The sequence below is a fragment of the Haliotis cracherodii genome, unplaced genomic scaffold (genome assembly GCF_022045235.1).
Source record: "Haliotis cracherodii isolate W230 unplaced genomic scaffold, xgHalCrac1.p SCAF_1, whole genome shotgun sequence".
In the NCBI taxonomy this organism is placed as follows: Eukaryota; Metazoa; Mollusca; class Gastropoda; order Lepetellida; family Haliotidae; genus Haliotis; species Haliotis cracherodii.
In genome coordinates, this window is record NW_027266264.1 from 79,266,648 (window position 1) to 79,279,617 (window position 12,970).

General features: G+C 38.9%; 1 protein-coding gene across 1 annotated transcript in view; it reads right to left on the reverse strand.

Moving 5' to 3' along the window:
* Window positions 1–10,886, reverse strand: part of LOC139469316 (neuropeptide receptor 15-like) — an 83,029-nt gene extending 72,143 nt beyond the window's left edge. The window contains exon 1 of the mRNA XM_071251463.1: window positions 10,340–10,886. Coding sequence (XP_071107564.1) covers window positions 10,340–10,797 — 458 coding nt within the window. The 5' untranslated portion in view covers window positions 10,798–10,886. The remainder of the gene's footprint in view (window positions 1–10,339) is intronic.
* Between the last annotated feature and the right edge of the window lie 2,084 nt (window positions 10,887–12,970).

Genomic DNA, 12,970 nt, shown 5'->3' on the forward strand with positions numbered 1-12,970 from the left:
CCCACCCCCTTCCTATTTAATGGTGATACATAAACACATGCTTTTGATATTTTTGCTGTGCAGAGTTGCGTCCCTTGGGCACGCCAGAAACCTATGATTGTGGGTTCGAATCCCGGTTCGCCCCGATTATGTTTCTAGGTTTGTCAGCACCATACCCGTGCTCGTGGGTTTCACCGAAGTGGTAAACTTTCCTCCAACATTAAGCTGACACGCCGTGATATAACTGGAATACTGTTAAAAGCGGCGTTAAACCCAACTCACTCACTTGATATTTTCGGAATCTTACAATGGATTCTGCAGAACTTTGTTTTTATTATGTTGAGGGTTTTGTCTCTTTTATCTACGTCCAATAAAAAGCATAGGTCTTTTTACTAACTTCTCAAACTTACAACATGCCCTGGAAAGATGAACATGTAGGCCCTAAGTCTTTTTGTCAGCGCGAGATGATGTATTGGCCTCCTGTAGGGTGAGAGATAGGCAGTAATCCTCTACGATATATTTTCTGGCAGCAGTCACCAGCTTCAGACTCTCAAGATACAGATAGATAATTATACGATGGAGAGGAGATTGCTGCTGTAATAATATTTAGGAAATTAACCTTTGTTTGTGAAATGCTATCATTTTCCAAGAAGGGGGTACATTTTAAGATTGGTTTGTTGAATGCTTTTAATTGAAAGTAAAATGCCAATACCCTTTCCCTAATCATAAGAAATATCTGCTTGATACAGAGTACGATTTTGACTTTATAGAAGAGTATAAACTGAAGGTTGTCACCTCATGACTTCACGCCTACTACTAATATCTGACGTTGTTTCGTCGACTACATGTAGGTCAACGTCTCTCGTCAGATGATATTGTGTTTACTACATTGACTACCGCCTGATATTACATAATGTCTCATCGCTTACATGAGTCTTCACCTGATACCATCTGATGTTTTTTTCAACTTGAGATTTCACAAACATCATACTACCTCATGTCAAACTTCGTTCCGAGGCAGGTTGGTCACAAATGGCGATTGATGATTCCATGACACTTTTGCTCCCGTATCTAATTAACTTTCTTAGATTAAATATATTTGACATACGAAACAGATCTACAATCAATCCAAATAATTCCTAATTTAAGGACTTTTTAGCAATGTTGACTTTCAGACAATATTGTTACAACTTTTGTCTTATTGAATCCAGCGATCATAGTGTTGTTTTGATGTGTTCATGCCAATATGGAAATAGTATGAAAATTTTGTGCGTTTTTCACTTGAGGACACATCTGTATCACCGATAAAGTACAACAAAGACAAGGTATGATATTGGCCCTTCTTGACCCAAAAGATCTTCACAAATTAAGAAACGAGTATGAATGATAATTAGACTTTCATCATTTCAACACTGGCATGTTGACGGTGGCAGTCGTTTGATACAACAAACTGCCAACGTCCCAAAGAGCCCACACAATCGACAAGAGAGTATAGTTCTTTGTATTACTTTGAAACGTTTGGCCAAACCAGAAACAGACTCCACTAAATCAGAAAAAGGCAGAATGTTTCTGAATTTGCAAACAAAGGAATTGATGCTTTATGCTTCAGTGTCGTTCTCAGACAAATCAGGCCTCCCAATTGTCTCACATTATTTCATTTTGAGAACAATCAACCGTTTCATTTGTCCATACAAACGCCATTTCATCCAAGTTGTCGAATTATAAGAACGCACTGCAGAACGGGAACCTAGCAGCTCAAGATGTAAATTCCACTACTTCTGGCTGCCGTGACGTATAATACCTGTTGACCGGTCATATAGTAGCCAATAATACACTAAGTATAAGCACACATGAATCACATTTCACATGCTATAATGGGGTTTACGTGCATATGAAGCTTCAGTTTCATTTGTCCAGTGGCTTCTGTTAAAAGATGTTGATAATAGTGACGGGTTGATAAAACCGACGGCGGACAAACTTGCCACGATACAGGCTCACTTGATTTTCAGTTGAGCTAAAAATCCACGCACTATTTCTCCTGTAGTTCCGAAAATCGACCTTTTACTCATTTTAGCCATACTTATGTAGTTGAACTTATCATAGTCCAAAATACATTTGCAAGTGTAAGTAAGAAAAACAAAACGGTTAGTTGTCAACCGTTAAAACATGTTTGATTTTTATCAACTTTAAATTTTTCATATCCAGTAGACATAAAGTGGTTCTTAATATCCTACCTTTGCCTTTTGCTTGAATGATTCGATTCAATAAAGGGTCTCTCATAACTACAATATTCATCCACAGTCGATTCAGTCCATGATAATTATATCCAGCATGCGGTTATGGACCACTTTTCGCTATTAACTCAGATTTGACTTTGCATGTATTTGTCATGTTCCTGATAGTCAGTAAATGGGAAACTTCTGTCTGTATCTACAAAACATTAGCGTTAGAGACCGAGATGCCACAGGACTAATAACTCTGTTCGTTCCATATACAGAGCCTCCTTATTTTGTTATCAAATGCCTGTGGATTTGAGTGCAATAGGACAAGCTTTGGAAATTAACTGTTTCAAGCATACACATTATTGTAGCAAATTAGTTTTCAGTCAATAAATATTCTTGGCCTAGCCTTAACAAATGGGTTGGGTTACATTATTACAGACTATGTAATGGTTGTATGAATAATCATCCGACAACTTTGTGTGTACTTTCCGATACGTGTGGGAACTTCACTATAGCTAACCATGTAATTCGATAGTATTGTTTCCCCTTTGCTTGTTATTTCAACACTGAAACAAGTCACATGTGCTTAAATCGACTCATGTGGCAACATAAAATATGAACTGGAGATTTCTATATTCTATACACAAACAGAAAAATACATCCGATAGAAACAGTGTATGATAATGCTTCACACGTGTTATCGAAGAATGGACCTGGCTGATTATACGTTTGAGGCTCTCATAGCTGCAATAGATTTATGTGCTAGCCTCGAGCGTCGAATCCATATCACCTGCACAAGGGGCCGCTGACCTACTTACACCACGTGGGATGTGGACACGACGCACGTGTCACAATAATGCAAAACCCTGACCAACACTTACTCCTCAATCATCCAAATCGATTCATCAATCTCGGCACGTAACATAGAGGATGATATAAATAAGTAAGTCGGATGGACGATTCCGACTAAATCATGATCATGTGTTTATGAATCATTATCAAATAGTGATGATAACAGGTGTTCGCGAAAAGATAAGCGTATCCTGACCACCGGTGGCTCTTGTCACAAACACATGCAAAGGCAAGTCCATTCTTCACCAGAAAAAAACACGGTAGTATATGGTGTAAATCAAATTAGGGAATTGCATCGAAAATCATTTTTGTCACAGATCCATCACATTTGAAAATGTCATCCTGTTAAAACAGCGACCATAACAGACTCTAGTGGTGTGAAGAATATATTTAGGTGATATCTCACTAGGTTCATAGATACTAAACATAAATGTGTAGATACGATTCCAACATTAACGTATATGTTGAATACACTTACAATAGTGGAGCTAGTTGCTGTAACCGTTATGGTAAATACATGTTAGAATATCGATATGACTACAAAGCTGAAGAAATTCCAGAGTTTCATAAATATTTCATGTGCTTAGTGATATCCACAGAGAGCAGTGTATCATACAACGCGTAGGATTGTTCGAAAGGACTTGGGTCCCATTACCATAAAAAGAATTTAAAGCCATATCAAACAATAAAGACACACTCATTCATTATTATACTAAAGCAATATCTTGTAAATATGCATTGATAAGTCAGAAATTAACATGAGTGTGGCCCATGGAGAGTAATATTTCATGTCAGTATATCAGAAATATAACTGGGTTACTTGTAACTGTGTACAGTATTATCAATATTGATATGAAAGAAACACCTGAAACATTCTGAAATGTTTCTTAATTCAACTATTTCAAATTGGCAACTTTGGACGTATTACACGAAAGACTGACAACCATCGTTTATATTAAATGGGTTAAAATAATTAGTTAAGTAAGAAATTTAATCAATAACTGGCATCCATTAATAGAAACACTATTTATATGCTCGAATATTTCACGTTCAGTTATACAGTCACAATCAAATCAAAAGTTAATTAAGATCACACATCACATATTTTAAGAATCTCTATTATGTAGATACATGTCTTCTATCTTGATAGATGATAACACCAAATTTGGTAATTGGTCTAAATATTATATTTGCAACGCAGAGGCATGATCTGAGATTTGCGACTTTAATCAAGATTGTTTAGTGTTTAATCAACCAAAATAGTAAATTGCTAAATGTCTGGGTCCTTTATTGACTTTGATAAATGGCCTCTAGGGTGCTGAAGAAGAAACGTGTTTCCAAAGCTCAGTATTGCACCTGGACGCCAACTGACTGAGATTTAATTAATTCCAAAACAAATCGAACCAAAGACTTCCTTTAAAACTGAAATTTAGACATGTATATACAGGGTATGTGAAAAAGTCATTTTAAATAGTGTTGGACAGACATTTCATAAAATAAAACAGATATATTATTTCTTGAAACTACTTGAAAAGCCGTGATATCATTTGACTAACACTACACAAGATCGGACTTAAATATAGAAATCTTAACTTAGATGTTTGTTTGACAACTGTCAGATATATTTTGGTTGATTATATTTATTGCCTTATGTAATTTATATAACAATTTGCTTCAAACGTCCTTATTTTGCCTTAGACATGTTCGATATAGATCCTTTATCAAAGCATGTGTCCTATAATATATTTTCAATAACATTGCGGTTGGTTGGTTGGTTTGTTGTTTAACGCCGCACTCAGCAATATTCCAGCTATACGACGGTGGTTTGTAAATAAGCGAGTCTGGTCCAGACAACCCAGTGATTAATATCATGAGCATCAATCCACGCACTTGGGAACGATGACCTGCAACAACCAAGTCAGCGAGCCTGACCACCCGATCCCGTTAGTCGCCTTTTACGACAAGCATAGTCGCCTTTACGGCAAGCATGGGTTGCTGAAGACCTATTCTACCCCGGATCTTCACAGGTCTCAATAACATTGTGGGAAATAATCAATAAAGTATGATAAATTGAAGTGAAAGACGTATTTTAAGACATTGTGAAAACTAATAGATTGAAGAAATGAATAATATGACAAGAAGGTTCACAACATTATATATTATTTGGATGTGGCTACAACATGGATGGGGCAAGGGTGGACAAGTCGTCAAAGGCGCCGCGATTCGCTGTGCAGTGTTGCGTCCCTTGGGCACGCCAGGAACCTATGATAGTGGGTTCGAATCCCGGTTCGCCCAGATTATGTTTTTAGGTTTGTCAGCACCATACCCGTGCTCGTGGGTTTCACCGAAGTGGTAAACGTCTGAGACTTGCATCACTTGGGGCTTTCCTCCCACATTAAGCTGACACGCCGTGATATAACTGGAATACTGTTAAAAGCGGCGTTAAACCCAACTCACTCACTCACTCACTCATAACATTATATATTATTTGGATGTGGCTACAACATGGATGGGGCAAGGGTGGACAAGTCGTCAAAGGCGCCGCGATTCGCTGTGCAGTGTTGCGTCCCTTGGGCACGCCAGGAACCTATGATTGTGGGTTCGAATCCCGGTTCGCCCCAATTATGTTTCTAGGTTTGTCAGCACCATACCCGTGCTCGTGGGTTTCACCGAAGTGGTAAAGTCTGAGACCTGCATCACTTCGGGCTTTCCTCCCACATTAAGCTGACACGCCGCGATGTAACTGGAATAGTGTTAAAAGTGGCGTTAAACCCAACTCACTCACTCACTACAGCATCGACAGTATACTGGCCTGCGGTGTCTGGGGACTCAGACGTAGTGGCAGGTTTATCGGACTGAATTGAAAGCATGTGTTTAAGAAGCGTTATACCCAACCCCCTCCCTCACTAATGTAATGCATACGAATATACGACTATTTTATAGAGAGCTTATATCTGAATTCATTGTGAACAATATTGAACCGTTAGTGACCAGTTAGGAACTGATAAACTGAATATTTGCGTAATTTTACCCCTATGGCATGTGACACTACGCAAATCCGATATCGACATATCAGAAAGGATTATGTCAATATCGCTTGAGAACAAAGCACGCGGTGTAAAGCTCTTGGGTCGACTTCATGTCCACGTAATCAACTGGCAGTAATATTGAGGTCACCGCTCAATCATTTTAACCAAACAACCAAACCCACTATTATGCAATGGAGACTGTAGCATGTTTTGTGTGTACCGGATGTTCATCAATGACAATCATATGATAACTGGGTTTAGTAGGTATTGGTGTAGACTAACATTTAGTCTCTGAAATCTTATATTACACAATATCCTTCTTGACTCTAAAAATAATTAAAAAAATCCCTATGCTGATTTCGAGCTGGCTAGACTTGCTTCTGTATGCATTTCTAGATTATTTTTTTCTCATAAAATAAATATATTCCACGGTCATGGCGCAGGACTAGTATTGGTTAATGCTGGATTGTCTTGTTTATATCAACTGATTTTAGTATTCCAGTGCGACGTTACAGTATTGATAGTAGTTAATTTTCTCAAGCAACTGATAGTCGACATCACCCGCTCCAGCAATTGTTGTAGGTTTCTTTCGCTGTTGGCGATGAAACCGTAGGAATTGAGTTTGTGGTGAGTTGGTTTTAATTTGGGTTGGCTAAAGAAGACGTCTGGTCAACTGTGAGGTTATAGGCCAGAGACCTAGGTTGACCACTGCCATCTTGATGTATTAAGCTGGTGAAGGTTTCGGTGACTAATCAACGAGTTCCTGTGCTTCGTATTTTGACTTCATGGCTTGCTGATCGCTACAGTGGTCTAGTGGATGGATCATCCAGAGAGCGGAAGTTCAAGAGATGGTACTTGTACCCTCCCTGGCGCTCTGCAGTAAGGGATAAAACAAGGTCTGGTCGGCTCCGAGTCAGTATACTGTGTCTCAGTAAGGTGTCTATGGTGGGCTAGCACTATAAAACCGACAGAAGTCCGGGCTGGCACTGTCAATGAACTCCTGGCGTTAACATTGTTTGGCACTTATTATGCCGTATATTGTTTGGTGGAATGAATGAATGAATAGTTTGGCTGAGACTGTACATCAACCCTAAGATACACATAACAGTCATATTCTATAAATGTAAATGACAGCAAGATGAAAGAAATCTACTAAAGAAGTGGTTTTCACTTCAAAGTCGACATTGTTTACATGCACTTAAGACTACGATATTTATATCACATACAGATATTACACTCACTTCAATAAAGCTTTGTATCAATATGATTTATATACATGATACGTACATACCGTAATATAATCAAGTTGGTCGTGGTTAATTGGTCAAACATAAAATTACTGACGATAATATTCAATGTTATACGCAGTGCCTGAAAGAAGTCAAAGTTACATCTTCCGTTGACCTTATACAAATGGAACGGCACTGCTAAGCAAATATAGTTCCTTTTTTATTGTTTTACCTAAATATTTTACAATTATATATGTCGCTGGAAAACTTTGAAGAAACATGTAAAAATGCTTATTCAGAAGTATAATCAAATAGCAAATGCGACCTGATGTCAGTGAATTGGTATAAAAAATCATAACGCAAAACCAGTACCAGTTTATCCTAAGAAAAGCCAAATGTCATTGAGAGTTTATTCTAAAATGTCGAAAACACTATTTAAGCAAAGTTTCAAACCCAAAAACGCCAGCTATATGACGCCGAAACTTCTCTCGCTGACACGCTCAACGTCAAGATATCTCCATAGGACCGGTGGTAATGTTGAGAGACATACACCTATCATGGGCCAGTTAATGTTGTGCATGGGTAAGGTCATTTCATGATAAAAATTAGAATAGCGTCTGGTGAAAATCAGTTCATGCTCACGAGACACATGATCACGTTTTTCAAAACGGGGGCAGACGGAATATTAACCAATACGCCTTAGAGCAAACACCTCATATCTCTCTTTCTGCTCTTATGAACACTTTGGGAGAACGTGTCCAAAATCATATCCGACTCTGTAATTTCGGTATTCGGCTACCGCCAAAACTTTTCGGTTATTGTAGAACTGTTGTACGATTGTTTACGATAATAAACAGCTCATACACTTGTTCAGGTTGTAGCTTTTCCAATAAAGGTTTCCTAAAGCTTTATCTAATCATAAAAAACGTAGTTTTCTATCATGTTTTTGCGAAACGGTTGAATGCATATACAGCGTTAACAAAGGCGCACATTTCACATCTGTGACTGACAGATGAACTAATATAAATGAAGTGAAATATATTTTACAAATATCGAATCATGTGTGCTACAGACTTGTCGACAATATCTGCAAAGACATGTTCGGTTAAGTCCTATGGTAACTTAAAGTTAAACTATAATACCACGTTTAGAATATGGCGGTGTAACAGGCGTGTGCTTCTCAATTACATTAATTGCAATTATCTATGAAACAGATTCATATTGTATTCCAAAATTTACAGTATTTTGTTTGTGCATAAATGTATTGATCTTTTCTATAGTAACACCTGTTCCTATTGTGTAAAGAATTATATACTCTGCCAAAGAGGTTGGGCATCGTGAATATACATGTCAAAATCGGTCGTCGTTAGAAATGTCAGCTTTGAAAGGTGACTATCTGAAAGAGAACCAAAACAAAACGCCCCAACCCACCTAATACATTGCCCGTGGACCTGGGTAGGGAGTCATCCTTGATTTTAATTTTGTCGCTCTGAGTCTGATTTTCATGATTTTCACGAAATTAACACTTAAGCTCTCTACTCTTGCTTTAATGCATTATTTGTTATCAGATTGGTCATGTGTCGTCGACATCGTCAGGAACACCTAAGGTTCATTTGCACGCTTCAACCTGGTAAAACTCCGCGAAAGGTAGCCAGTGTGTTCAATGTGTCTCAGTCTGTGCTTTGCAGCCTTTGAAGCAGGTTTCTGCAGACACAGAATGTAAGTAATCGACCACGAACAGGGCGCTCGAAGTCCACAACACATGTCCAGGGTCGCTTAATCAGAGACCAGGTTTTAAGAAATCGAGCCGAAAGAGCCAATCAAATCACTTGCACTAGACCGTCTGCTTGCACGTTTTGTCTTTCAAGACAATAAACCTCGTGCTCACCGTTCGTGTATGGTAACTGACTACTTCCAGCAGCTGAGTCCTGACCTTTCCTGACCTTTCCCTCACAGAGACGTGATCAGTAGACGTACGCCGACGTCAAACGCCACCCGCCACATGTTGCAATGGGCCAGACGCTGCAAAAGGAGTGGACAACACGCCGTGCAAACTGTTATTGGGTGATTGATTCTGACCAAGCCACGTAGTATAAACGAGTGTTTGACTTATCGTTGGGAACATTATCCATTTGTGATCACGTCCTCTTGAACGTTCATGTTTATACTCTTCTTTCTTGGTTCCTTGCACCCTTACAATATATGTGCAACTTGTTCTGTTGATTGCCATGTTGCACCTAGTCTTTCCTGGTTCTTACCCACCCAATACCATCACTCGATACCTCTTTGTAATTCTGTAATTATCTGTTATTTTCGAATATAACCAACTGTTTTGAGAGCATGTGGAATAGGTTGTGCACCATGGCTACGCTTCACTTTGAAACCTTCTGTACAATGTTTGACAATGTGCTTGTCAGACCATGAACGCTTTACACAACTAACCCTAGTCAAACACGCCTTCCTGATTGTCGGCTTTCACAAGAGTGGATAAAAAAAAAAATGTTTTTGTTGTATTCGTTATGCTGGGCGCACGATCCATATAACCAAGGCCTTGACAGACTGCAGGCAACTATGCAACATGCATACCATATTTACCAACGATTCCGGATATGTCGACCGCATCGTATATCCAACATGGAGGTCTTTCGGTGATATTTAACGTTAAAATTAAAAGAAGTCATAATTGCAGTTTTGAATTAGATTTGTTACACAGTACGTTACTTGTCAGCTAACCAGTTTTATCATCTGGTATATTCCAACAGGAACTTTTTGTCCTGAACATAAAAAAGGTATCTGACTCCTCCTACTGATTAGGCTGTCGTAAATCATCATTCCGGATAGGATACAGAGAAAATTGAAAATGGCAGGATACATCATCCTACCACAGTAACAACCTCATCCCCACCGAAAGAGAAAGGGGAAAACAATTCCAGAAATGTCTTTTTATACAATTCAACAAACACAGACAAAATAAATTAAATGTAAAGTGAACACGACAATCACGTGAATAATATAACACGAACCGTACCTTTCTACGCTGACAGCCAGAAGTGACCACACCGAGCAATACAGGGATGATACGAGAAGGAACCGATTGACTTTACACGCTACTGGACCAAGAAGCCACCCTCTGGACAAAACAAACTGTCCGATCTCGGGGATACCAAGGATCATGATGAAAATGTCCGCAACAGCAAGGTTGATGATGAAGAAATTGGTGACACATTTTCTCATTTTGTCATCTATGAGAACGGCAGTTATAACTAGGATGTTGCCAAAGATACCAACGCTGCATATGATGATAAAAACAATGGAGAGAAGGACAACTGTATCCATACTTGGTGTCGCTGAAGAAGATACCGGAATCACAGGATGAGATCCATTCATTCCTATACGTATGCTTTCGGATGCGTTGTGACTTGTAAAAGTTTGAAGAGTTGCAACATAGAGCGCCAGAGATGTCGCATTATCAACATTACTTCCCATTTTGATTAAAGGTGTCGGATGCAAACAGAGACACCGATTGTTGACTCAACAAGCACAATATTTGAACATCCGATCAAACCAATGCCAATGTCATTACATCTGGTGCCAGAGAAACGGATATTGATATTTCACACCATGCATCACACAGTATGTGACACACTTGGTAAACGCGCGAGAATGATTTATCCGCTCGCATGCAGGCTGGATTAAAATCCCCGCCTTCCAATAGAGGAATTTTCTTGTGAAATGGAGAAAGGCGTCATCGGTTTAAATATCGCCCACTAACTACTGTCAGTACCTACAGCACACTGATCGATCTGTGTATAGCTTCCCTTCCAGTAAAATGTGGTAGTTCCATTTACCAGAGAGAACTCATAAGCGGGTCAGCTATATGTGTAAAAACATGATAGTTCACAGTGTACTGTCTATCTCAATCATCCAGGATCAGATATATTTGTTATAATTGGACAAGTATCACATCTTAGCAAGCATAAAGCGATTATTAATCACTTTCTTCCGCAAATATAGCCAGAATTTCACCCCTCATAATCTCGGCACCTAACAGACTGGAAGTGTAAGCAATCACACATCGGCGGCAAACGTGACAGTAAATCCCCCAGAAGAACTCTATACGTGGCGTCTTGGGCTCGTCCAGATGAAATCCGATTTAGGATGTCGCTGAATCAATCGTATCGGAAGCCAGCAACAATCCAGCAAATCAAACAATCCCGTACTCAACGCATAAGAGAATATCTTAAGTACAGCTTCCAGAATGTGTCAATGAATACACAAATCGACTCTATACACAAAAGTATATATTAAAGTCATTACAAATATTATCCCGTGAACGTATTGGACAATCTTCATTTGTCCAAGAAAGCTTTAGGCTATGCAGCACAATCTGATCACAAAGCACTATCCTGTTGTTTCCAGGACCATATTCCAGCTCTCTGAAAGACAACAATATTAGCGCGCTCTTCTTCAGATACAATGCAGGCTAGGATGTGCCGGCACATAACTGGTGGGTGGTAGAAGTGAGGACCCACACACTCAACAGCCAATTGTCTTCTGTCTGCCTTTCATCAGCTATCATGTTCAAAGCAATAGTAATATCATAGCATCAACGAGTTTGCATGTGCTCTCCCAGGCAGCAATTGTTTTCAATAAAAAAGGGAAAAAATGTTTTGTTTTAATGCATAGTTACAGCTAATTGGATCTGACCTTCACGGTTACGTGCTCTCCTGGGAAGTATTTTGTTGTTTAAAAGTAAGTTTTTAATGTGAAGTATACACGATATACAGCCATTTGACACTTGACAGCGAAACGTTCACATGCATATAAAAGAGGCATTTTGACGTCAAACGTCTTTCGGACGGATTACTCCCCCTACATTCCCAGGGAAACTCGTGGGAATTATCAAGCATGAATAAGTACAAAAGCATCATTTAGACCCTTTAAACTTGAACTCGGTACTTTTGCATACACTGGAAAATGTCGAAGTGTTTCACTGCATGTTCGTGGGCGAATATCCTGCTTACGACCCATCCAAGCGAAGTAAATGAAAAATGCACGACTAATATATAGATTAATCCTGGCAGTGACAGTCACCTTCATTCTACAGCGATCTATGGATTTTCTTCAGTATTATTTCGACATATATTTATATCGCCTTTGAATGATTGGCGAACTGATCAATGATGACAAATACCTAATACCCGCCAGTTCATAAAGACGTATGAAATGCTCCTGTCAGGTTGTATGGTGTCGGCTATTTTGACGTCCTAGGCCTGTACTTGAAGTAAATATGCTACTACGCAAGATTCTTCAGGGCAATTTCAGCATACATTCGCTCAAGTCATCGGTCATTTTGAGGAACTTTTTCTTCTGTGATATAACTGGCTGTTACGAAATGAAATTGAATACATCTTCAAAGGTTCAAAATTATGACATGAAAAGTAAATTAATTAACACACAGTGAAAACATTTACGCGTGGTTGCCTCAAATAGCATAACCATTATATTTGATCAATGAACTTGGTATAAGTGACATATATACTATCAAGTACTATGAACTTTTGGCTTGACCCAAAACAAAACGAAGACATCTATTCCTCTCCATTCCAAAGTTCAACAAAAATCAACACAAAAGAGATATATTGTTTGGTGAAGCAGA